The sequence below is a fragment of the Cephus cinctus genome, unplaced genomic scaffold, assembly GCF_000341935.2.
Source record: "Cephus cinctus unplaced genomic scaffold, Ccin1 Ccin1_scaffold0806, whole genome shotgun sequence".
NCBI classification, from domain to species: domain Eukaryota; kingdom Metazoa; phylum Arthropoda; class Insecta; order Hymenoptera; family Cephidae; genus Cephus; species Cephus cinctus.
Genome location: NW_014333403.1, coordinates 508,947 through 520,078, shown reverse-complemented (window position 1 = coordinate 520,078; position 11,132 = coordinate 508,947). Strand labels below are relative to the sequence as shown.

General features: G+C 32.5%; 2 protein-coding genes and 2 long non-coding RNA genes across 9 annotated transcripts in view; 1 reads left to right on the top strand and 3 right to left on the bottom strand.

The window, feature by feature from the left end:
- Positions 1-2,929, bottom strand: part of LOC107270647 (parathyroid hormone/parathyroid hormone-related peptide receptor) — a 30,303-nt gene extending 27,374 nt beyond the window's left edge. For 3 of the 4 annotated variants that reach the window (XR_001538387.2, XR_003060626.1, XM_015745837.2), the window contains exon 1: positions 1,356-2,929. The gene's annotated coding sequence lies outside the window, so the exon portion shown is untranslated. The remainder of the gene's footprint in view (positions 1-1,355) is intronic. The other variant, XM_015745836.2, reaches the window with a different exon arrangement.
- LOC107270654 overlaps positions 1-11,132 on the top strand; it is a 37,971-nt gene that overhangs the window by 18,110 nt on the left and 8,729 nt on the right. The window lies entirely within an intron of this gene.
- On the bottom strand, positions 4,881-7,630 carry LOC107270648. 3 transcript variants are annotated; one of them, XM_015745839.2, is made up of 7 exons: positions 7,493-7,630; positions 7,088-7,324; positions 6,179-6,244; positions 5,988-6,053; positions 5,672-5,834; positions 5,234-5,585; positions 4,881-5,148 (listed from the first exon to the last, which is right to left on the bottom strand). In XM_015745839.2, the coding sequence occupies exons 2-7, from the start codon at positions 7,209-7,211 to the stop codon at positions 4,951-4,953; spliced, it is 969 nt and encodes a 322-aa protein (XP_015601325.1). In that variant the 5' UTR covers positions 7,212-7,324; positions 7,493-7,630; the 3' UTR covers positions 4,881-4,950. The 3 variants fall into 3 exon arrangements, with proteins under 3 accessions (XP_015601325.1, XP_015601327.1, XP_015601326.1); XM_015745841.2 differs by lacking the exon at positions 6,179-6,244 and having other exon boundaries at positions 7,493-7,627; XM_015745840.2 differs by lacking the exons at positions 6,179-6,244; positions 7,493-7,630 and having other exon boundaries at positions 7,088-7,473.
- Positions 8,265-9,731, bottom strand: LOC107270652. Its single transcript, XR_001538389.2, has 2 exons — positions 8,735-9,731; positions 8,265-8,654 (listed from the first exon to the last, which is right to left on the bottom strand). It is a non-coding gene; the product is annotated as an uncharacterized LOC107270652 (long non-coding RNA).

Here is an 11,132-nt window from a genome sequence, read left to right as displayed (position 1 = left end):
TCTCTTTCCCGTGTTCCTATCACCGCATGGACTTTCTGATTGGCCCATCGATACGGAAGTGAATGCTCGCTACTTTATATTTACGTCTTCCCTGAAAAAGGGAATCCCCCCCAGATTTTCATTGCTTTAATGTCTGACCTATGTACTTGCCATTGGCTTTTATTTTTGTAACACTCTGTAGGTTTCTTTATTACCCGAGTTTAATTTCATAACAAGGGAACACGTAGACTCGCCGCATGGTACATGAAAGATAATTATTTTTTTGTTACATTATTTTCTTTATTATAATTTTGTTATTGTAGACGTATGTGGTAATTTATTATAATAATGGGATTTTAGAAAAAAAAAATTTTCAATATATAATATTTTATTGATTATTTTGGACCTAACGTTAGTACCACGGAAGGTATTCGTAGGTGGTAATAACTATTGTAATGTTCAAGGTATGCCTGGTTTATTAAATCACAATGGTAAATTCGATTGAAATGCTTTATTGTGACGCTTATCAATTATCATAGGCATTGCCGAAAATCTTTTGAGAACTCTGTTAAGTATTTAATTAAAAGGATTATGAATGACGAAACACAAATTGGAGTAGAATCTTACGGAGTGCTTAAATGTCATTTGAATTATCATAGGTTAGTTGTCTTGATTGATTAAAAATTTTTTTTAAATTATCAAATTATATTACAAAAATGATTTTGTAAGATTTTCAACTGACAGATATTTTGTTTTAATTATTTTGTCAAAATTCAAGATGGCCGATCTATGTTCGCGATCTCTTAAGTGGGTATCACATTTCCATTCGCGACATCGATTACAGTGTGGAGCTTTTCTCTCTAATTACGTGAAGTTTCCGCCTAATTGCTCAACCAGTCGTGAAAACTTATCGGCTTTTTCATTTATATTTTTTTTATCACCCGTTAGACATTTGGTCCTCTACAAACCTTAATAGGCAATAGGGATCCTATTCCTCGTATTAAAGCAATCGCGTCTAATAGGGCGAAGGGAATGAAATGTCCTAGAAATCGATTTTATATTCTGACGATAACTTAAGACGCTTTGCGACACTCGGCAGTCCTTTAATTTTACTTAATAAAAATCGATCTTTATTTTCGGAGATTCGAAATGATTGATACGATCGACCGAATCTCGATAAGATATCGGGCTAGTGAAAATTTATTATACCAGTTCGTTTAACTTAGTCATTAGGATTTGAGTTTATAATTGATTAGTGACTTTTGTGTTTATTTATTTTTTACATATAATTGATGATTTTAAGAAAAACAACAACAAAATAATGGACATGAACAGACTAACTTTTTTTGGTAGTGACAGGTTTTTTTTTTACTTACCTTATATGAGGCTACATGACGATCTTATTGATTTGAGTTGCTTCTTATTCGAAAAGGGCATGAGTCCGCTGATTAAACTTAGTACTGTGTGATTATTGCTGATACAATCTCAAGATAGTGTTACAGTTATTACTTATTTCTTAGTTTTTCACTTAGTCACTCAAATCCACTCGATCAGTTTTTTTTTTTCGTCCCTGAAGATTATATTGCGCTACCACAGCTACGTTCATGTGATAAAAACTTTTCGAAAAACAGTTTCCGTTGATTATAGGAAGATAGGCGGATACATATAGCACGTAGCGTATATGCTATTTAAAAAGGGAAAATAGTTCTGCTCAGAAAACAAGTGTCAGACGCAGACGAAAAGAACGCGGTAAATTCAAATTAAATTTGTTGAAGACAAACATTTTCAAAATAATGCTAGAGTCTTTGCCCACGATAACGTGTTTGATTGTATATAGACAAACTTTTCTATGTCTCTTGTAACGTTCATATTGAAACTCCGTCCAGTCGCCTTTTTTTCAGCTTTGCGAAATTTTGTATCTTTGATCAAAAATAATTTTTTATTAAATTTTATTTGATTCTATGCTTTTATCGATATTTCCATTCTTCTTGATATTCTTTGTTCTTATTTTTATTTCTTTTCAGATAATCTGCTTCTCTAGCGAATCACTATTCGATAAGCGCGCACGACCCACGCTCGACGTAGTTTCGCTGCGACTACGTTCAGTCGGTTCGACTGTACCGACGTATCTTACGCATGTCCGTACGACTTGCAAGTTCTTCTCCCCTCCAACTGTTGCTTCCAGATACTGTAAAGATGTGTGGACATGTGTGAATGGGCCTTTAGCTGTCAACTTTATGCCACTTACACACTCCAGGTTTTCGCAGTGCAAATGTAATAAGTGAAAACATCATCGTCAACAAGACAGACGTCAGTTACGTCGGGCTACATAACTGATATAGAAATGTGGACAATGGTCCAAGTTAAAGTGTCCGATAAGCGGCTCTGGAATGATAAGAATCCCCAAGTGCGGTTTAAACAGCCCGGATAATGCCCACCTATACAAATGCTTCTATATGATAAGATCGATCTTAGTCTTTTTATAAGATTAAAATAAAAAAAAATGTTTAACGGATTCAAGAAAAGCAATTGAATAACGATTCTTACTTTTCGATGGTATCAGGTTTATCTGTAAGATTATAAGTGTTTCAAAATATGAAATTTGAATGATCAATAATAAACCTTTCGCATTGTAATGACGCATATGATACGTACATGAGATAATTTGACTTAAGTATCAAATTGATAGTAAAGTAGATACCTAATTAGGAGAGTTACAATTTTTTGTAATTTAATCCAAATGAGAATTAGTCACCGTACTATCATTCGTCAGAAAATTAATATCCAATATTCATTCTTATTTGACAGAAGTGTCAGCTGCTCGAACGCCACTTGCGTTTTGTGGCTGCAACAGCAAATATGTACCAGTAGGTACGGCAGGATGCAGGGTTCTGCTATATCGACAGTTGCTGAAAGCAAAGAAAACAGAAGCGGCGTTTGGGCAGATTACATTTGTGGTAAGTGATTATTCTGCCGAAGCACGTACCGGATCTTTGAGGTTATGACAACTGACTGTTCTTTCGAATGACAATTTTGGAATTTTGAGGTTTTGAGCAATCACGTTTCTGCCACATGACAAATATGGACTTTTAAGGTTCTGACGAATGACACATCTGTACACATATTTTCTAACAGACAGCGACCCTCCTCGTGATTTCTTTTTCTTTTTTCACTAGAAACAAATATCCTCCATCTATCCATAAGGCGAATCGCACTTACTGATATCTCCAGTTATTTTCCTTATTTACTTATATTTTAATGCCCGATAACCGCTGTTAAAGTCTAACGATAAAACGTCAGATATCGATCAGCTGCTTATTTCTTTCTGTAAAGCAATAGCGCAATTAAATTATCAACGCATTTCTCCACTCGATTATATACGACCATTGAAATTCAATAGCAATAGCTCGACACAAATTTAAAAAAAAATTCGCCAAAGATGCTTTACGTCCAAAGATAATAATCAGCGTGCAAAAAAAAGACAAGCACCTTATTAATTGATCAATCATTATCACAATAAAAATATCCAATCCTCAATCTCGTTTCATTATCATGGCTAATATAGATAATTGAACTAATTATCATCTAAATTATATACATATACACGTACATATATATTGTAACGTTACAAATCGATCACGAGTATCCATTTGTATCCTTTTTTTTTCTCGTTTTGTCCTATGCTCGTATTCCTTACTTTTATTTCTTAACTTATTCTTTACTTTCCATTGTGCTTGTCTTACTTTTCCTGCTTCTCTGGTTGGGCTGAGCATATTTCTTCAAATAGTCATAAGAGGGTAGTTCATTCTGAGAAACACACGTGGACTATACTGACGGTGGTTGCCCTTCCGTTACGTTACGTTACGAATTACGTTACTTTTTCTTTGGCACTGTTTTATGTAGAGTTTTGAGAGAGTAAGGGGAAAAACTTATTAATTTGAAAGGTAGGGGTAATAGTGGATTCTTTAGGTAGATCTTAAAAAAGAGATACAATCGTTGGTTTTTTTTTGTATTAGTTTGATATAATTTTTGGGAATTTTTTTTTAAATTAGTAACCAAATATTTTTGGATTTACTTTTAGAGATTTGACACTGATTGAAAGTTAATTTGAAGTTATTTAACGGAACGTGCTGACAATTTTGATACTCGAAAAAAATGTACAATTACGAGTGAACAGCTTATTTTATGGTAACGAGTCACTAGTCGAATTTTGGTATCTGCTGTGTACTATTATTTATTGGAAAAATTATTTAATGACATATCCACTTTTATGAATGACTTTACGTATATCGTGTATTATCTTGTATATATGTTGAAAAGGGTGATCAGATTTTTTTAATCGTGATAACAAGTGCTTTAAATTCTTCCGAGATATATTTTTTAATGTATTGTATGATAAATCGACTTTTATCAACCTTTTATCACTTTTGATTCGTTAAATTGTTTTAATTATTTCATTGAATTACACTTTAGTATTACTGTATCTTGAAGGAATACAAACGGTTATTATTATTGTCTCAATTACTATTAATTGGCGAGACATACATATGTACATACATATGTACATATGACATTATACATATATATATATAAATTGCGGCTTCAAAAAAACTTTCAAAGATAAGACAGATTCCTGATAAACTGATAACTCATCAAATGCCCTCGAAAGAAAATAAGTCCACCTACTTTCCATTGGTTATATAAAATGAGTAATTCTAAAGCCGTAAATTGACCCACTGCCGCGAGATAAGCATGAAATCTACTTTATCTTCTACCGATAATACAGGAGAGCTTAAACTTTTAGTTTCACAATACAAATTTCAAAAAGAATTTCAAGCGAGTTTACGTTCTCACAGTACAAAATGATTCGTCGAGTGAATTTATGCGATTAAAAAAGAAAATGCTTCCGTATACATCGGTCGCTCGATGTAATTTTATTTTTCCTATTATTAGTAATCTTTAGATTTTTCATCAATGAATTTTTATTTTATCTGCGACAATGCGCCTGAAATCTCCTATATCTATTTTAAGCGTAAGAAAATTTATCACGTCCCTTACAGTAAGATGATACAACGTATCGTTAGCTCTGTTCAGTATGTAATTTTGTATTTGCGGTAGAATTTCCGGTTTTATAATTTCAAGTGCTTTTGGCGCCATTTCTTCTAAAACCTATATAGACAAAAAATGAAATTAGCATTCGGTCAAGAAAAAAAAAGAAAAAGAAAAAAAAAATTAATTTAAAATAAACAATTACCTCGTTCATAACTTTTCCATATTTTTTATTTCTCATGAAATTACGTAAATCCATGTTTATCGACTCTATCGAAAAGTCTAAATCGAACGATTTCATGTAAAGGCCTCTTGAATATCCCAGAACAGTGTGCAGATATATCTTGGTATTATATATAGTGGCAGTGAATGGCCCGTTTCCATAAATGTCAAACATATTCCCAATTCTTCCCTTAATATTGTAATATCCAACTACGTACAGTTGCGGTACAGTCAAGTTCAATGTCACCATTGGACCAATCAGAGAGAGACTGGCATAATCAACAATGAACGTCGAGGCTCCACGGACCGTGACATTATGAATAAATCCGGAAACACTGAAAGCAAAACAATTCCAGTTTACATGGCAACAATAGCACATAACGTACATAACTATTCACGGGCACAATTTTTCTCCACATACTCGCCAATTTCCTCGTTATGGGTATCCAGATCGTAATGGGAGATAAAGAGCGGATCCATAATGGGAATCCCCACATCGGGCATCCCCTCCCTCATGCAAATTCGAAACGTATCCAATAAAGATATCAGCTTGGATTCCAAAATTTTCGAGCTGGCACTGTGGACTATCCTTTTATTGATTAATCCAAAATTTCATTGCTCAACCCTTGTCAAATATCAATATATATATATTTTTTTTTTACGATAACCACATTTTTCCGAACGTAACCTCAAAACGCTCGAAAATAGTTAAATAAATAATAATCTTATCTACTAACCGTAATCAGTCGTTCGTCTGGCTGCATTTTGATAAATATTCCGTGGAATGTCCACTGCATTTTCGACTGCAAAAAAAATAAACAAAAATCAATATAAATATGTTTTCTACAACGTGCTTTTTAATTATTTATATATATATTTAATTCTTCTTCAATTAAATTCTTATCCATAAGTAATTATTTTATCGTACCGAAATCAAGAACGTTATCCTTTACTCGATGTATCAATCTTTTAGACCCATCAATAATTCCAGAATCTGAAAGTCACGTATGAATTTCATATATATATATATATATATATATATATATATATATATATATATATATATATATATATATATATATATATATATATATATATATATATATATATATATATATATATATATATATATATATATATATATATATATATATATATATATATATATATATCATATATATATATTTCTGACAAATTGTGATCTCTCGTTGTTTCACAGACGTCAGATCTTCCCGTCACGAGATTCTTCTACACTTGGAAATTATTCGCACATAGAATCTTTATACGCTTTACAGGACTGTACGTATTCGCATATTCATCGTTATTAAAATTCAGACGTATCTTCTTCCCGCGCATCGTACGTGCGTAATAAGCAAATGCGCGCGATCGCTTAAGTAAGATAATAAAAAGGAAGAAAAAAAAGTAAGAATCGACTTTGCGTTAAAATGCAAAATAATTTTCTTTCGATCAATTGACTTACTTCGTTACGTCTCGTTGGCACAGTAAGAATAACGCTTACGCAATTTTGTATAACAAAATATACATAACTTGTAAAAAAAAAGTCCCAATCGTTATTGATTTTCGATAAAAAAATAAAATTGCAAATCTTATCCATAGCAAAACACACAATGAAATTAGCCCGTTTGAATTGTTCGTGAAATAAAAAATTTCTTTTTCCCATATAATAATAATATCGCATAAGATATGATTAAGTGTGAAAAAAATTATATAGAAAATTCAAAAATTTAGAAATTTCAACAAACTCTATTTACGCGCCCGATTGCTTTGTCGGAATATAAGAAGTCGATAAAAACAAACAATGTAAAAAGTGACTTACAAAAATTAGTAGTACGATCAGCGACGTTATTAATTGTTTCCAGGAACGGTACAGAATTTTCCACTTGTCCTCGATGCATTTTAATAAACGTGCAAATCACAAGTATACCCAGTGTAAGTTTCATTTTTTCACTAATTCAATGCCAAGTACAGGAGCTACAGCGAGTTTGATCCGCTCGCCAAAAAGCAGGAAGACGAAGTACCCGGTGAGATAAGTAAAAAGGAAGACGTATTCGGTCTGAAAAAGGAACAAAAAATCAGATTCCAGAAACGGTGGGACGAGTTTATCGCGCGTGGTAATCATAAACTACGCGACACACATATATGCGCAACGTGCGTCTGGATAATACACTGTTTCACGATTGAGAAAGTGTTAGAAACTGTCCGGCATCAAATTGAAGCCTACCGCAGTCGACGTAGCTACATGCAGTGTTATGTTCACGGCAGTGACAGTCGACGGTTTACGATTAATTCAAAAGATCGAGCAGTCGTGCGATCGATACCACCGTCCACGCTGTCTAACGATATCGATATATTAAAAGATCGAAAACCATTCGATTATCGCAACTCGAGTATTTAATGAATGAAATAGAGTTTTATTATTTTATTTATCCCTCTGACGCACTGCAAGAGACAGTCGTAAGCCTTGAGGATATATTTAATGCAGTGTGTACAAATAAAGACTGTCATTCCGCCATTTTATCTTGTCGTTGAATCCTTTACGTAAATCTGACGTTCGAGAATGTTAGCAATGTGGATCGGACAGCTTTTAGTCATCGAGTTGTTGAAAACAGGAAAGAAAAATATTGGTATCAAGCTAAGTTCATGATCTTTCTCTGCTACTTGCATTTTTTTACGTACATTATTATTATCAGCATTTATCTAATACTGTTTGGATCGATAAAACTGTCAACCTTCCAACTGAGGTTTACGTAGTAATATAACTGCCATTATTTTTGAATTGTTCAATGAGAACTGATCATTCAAACGAGTCATGGATCGTGCGGTTGTAGTGATTATTTGAAAATTTCCGTTACAAAGCATATATGTCTGTCGATCCTTTACTGTCGATCCTGAAAATTGTATTGACTCTCGTTTAATTAAATATGGTAATGGCTTTGATTCATTTGATGAGTTATGGGAGGATTGAAAAAACTTTCGTAGTCGTGCGTAACAGATTAGCTTGTTCTTTTTAAAATTTATTCTCAGCTATTCGAGTGGCTGGGACATTGAGAATTACGCAATGGCAATTTTTTTACTTTATTATAAATAATACGTATAGGACGAAATATATAGTTTCTCTTGTAGCGGATGTACTCGTATGTATGACGAAAAGTAATGAGCAATAATGATTTTAATGATTTTAATGGATTTTAGTATTTCTTTGTTCTCGCTGTTGTAGGCTTTGGGTAAACCCATGGATTCGGTGCGTATCCAGGTCTCTGTGGTATTGGATATGCTGTTATGGCTCCTGCCGGATGAGGTACTGGTGTTGGTAAGGATAATGACGAATTCAATAAGGCTGTTGATATTAGTATATATATCAGGATCGATCGTCTTAAGGAACTCTGGAATAAAATTGATTCAATAATCAATTCTTATATTATTTTATATAATATTGTTATTTCTAATTGAACAATTTGATTACCATTCTTCTCGATTCTCTTTGTCAACTTGACTAGCCTAGCGTATGTACAAGTGTTTCAAAATTGACTGGTGTCCTTTTAAACTGCAGAAAGACTTTTATACTCGGTGGTTTTTAGGAGGTGGATGTTTATTTAGGTCAGAGTGTGAAATTCGCTAATTCATATGCTCGGGATGCTTTTACGTTTGAACACAACGGGCATTATTTCAGGTATTAAATTACAGACTGGCTACGTTGGTTTTATTCAATGTATATTTTTATTATTTAAATAATTCCGAACTCTCGGTGATGAAAAACTATTAACGAGTACACAAGCGTATTGAGGAATTTAAATTGAATATACTCGATCAACCTTCTAACTGAGGCTCACGTAGTAATATAACTGCCATTATTTTTGAATTAAATAGGCCTAATATTGCTATATGAATGAAAGCCCTAATACATTTTTTTTGACTCTTTGTTAAAGGCTTGGGATAAAAATTATTAACTAAATGTCAGTATCTCAATTGCTTGAATGTTTAATAAAGTTATTTACTCTGTTAAAAATCTTCATACGAAATGTCTTTGCCTTGCGAATTTTATAGCTACTATAAATAGTAATAATAATACCAACTAGCCTTGACATGCTTATAACGCAGACTAGACATCGGATCATACATAATCAGTTCCTCAGAACAGTAATTTCTTGTAAAGCGAAAAGTAAAAGTTGATCTTAATATATTTTGATTAACGACGATAATAATTTATCGTGTGTTAAAAATTATTTGCAAATTACTCAAGATGATACAGATTTATTAATAATCATAAATTATTTTTTTTCAATTATAACCGGAAGAGGCATATATCTTACACGTCAGTATCCTACGTGTTGCAAATGCGATGCGAATATATCCTACAGGTTACGTATTTTACATGTGCATATCTTAAACGTCTTATTTGCCAATTGGATGTATCGTAATACAACTTGAAAAGAAACATAACTGACAATAAGAAAAAGGTGAAGTGTTTCACTGCCGGTTATGATAATGACAAAAACTAATAACTTTAGGAGAACATGATTTATTTAGCTTTGTATTCTTTTCAGTGTATTTTTACTAATTATGAGGAAAGTAAATTATTCTATTTTTTCAAGATCGAAAAGCTGCCATATACGAATACTATTCAATTAACAGAATCAATCAGCTTGGAATTTATGTAGCCTAATTGTTTAACCCCCTCTAGAGACTGATAACATGCTGAACGTATCGAATAGTTCCTAACGAATCAGCCAGATGACGCGCTGAGCGCCTCAAAGTGAAGCGTTTTAAACTTGCTGTTTCTAATACAGTTTTCAATCCCCCAAAAAACACTTACGTGTAAAAAACTACGCCAAGTACAGGATTGCTGTGAATTCCTCTAACAAAAAGTATTGATATCATATTATTGAGGCCAAGTACATAAGTCACTACATGGTTTCCTATTATATGATCTAGCACTGGCCCATCATTTTAATTATATTTTCAATATTTCCTATAACGTTTTCGCTACTTTTTTATGTTACTACTGCTTCCCGTATTTAATTATGATTTAATGGTGATTTAATAATTAAAAAAACTTTAGGTGATTCCTTATCGAGTACTACGTGGCGGGTCCGTGCATTTCTTGATATAAATTTGGTACAAAACCAGTACCAATTTTCTATAGAAAGCATATTAACAACAACTCGTCAAAAATAATCACGGTAAAAACTTAATAACAAACATACAGCATTAGAATACTATGAGCACGTATAAAGAGTAAGTACTTTGGAATTCCTGGCACAGACCCGCCAAGTAGTACTCGATAAGGAATCACCTAAAGTTTTATTAATTATTAAATCACCATTAAACCATAATTAAATACGGGAAGCAGCAGTAACATAAAAGAGTAGCGAAAACGTTATAGGAAATATTGAAAATATAATTAAAATAATGGGCCAGTGCTAGATCATATAATAGGAAAAAATTTCGTGACTTATGTACTTGGCCTCAATAATATGATATCAATACTTATTGTTAGAGGAATTCACAGCAATCCTGTACTTGGCGTAATTTTATACATGTTAGTGTTTTTTGGGGGATATCACAAGTTTTTGTTGCTCAATAGGATATATGAAAAAAGTTTTAAACACTGAAATCTGCATTGTTAAACAAATATAAAATATAAATACATTGCAATGTCACTAATCAGATAAATATATTGCGTTGTCGAAAATGTTAAAAGCCATATAAATATAATTTATAAATTGATTTTTCTTAGAAACACAAAAATATATATAAATTTGAAAGGAAAATATATTGTTAAATGTAAAATGAAATTCATTTAGAAAGAAGTTGAGTCATTTAGGAATTTCGTAAGCTTCCTACCGTGATAATCATAGACG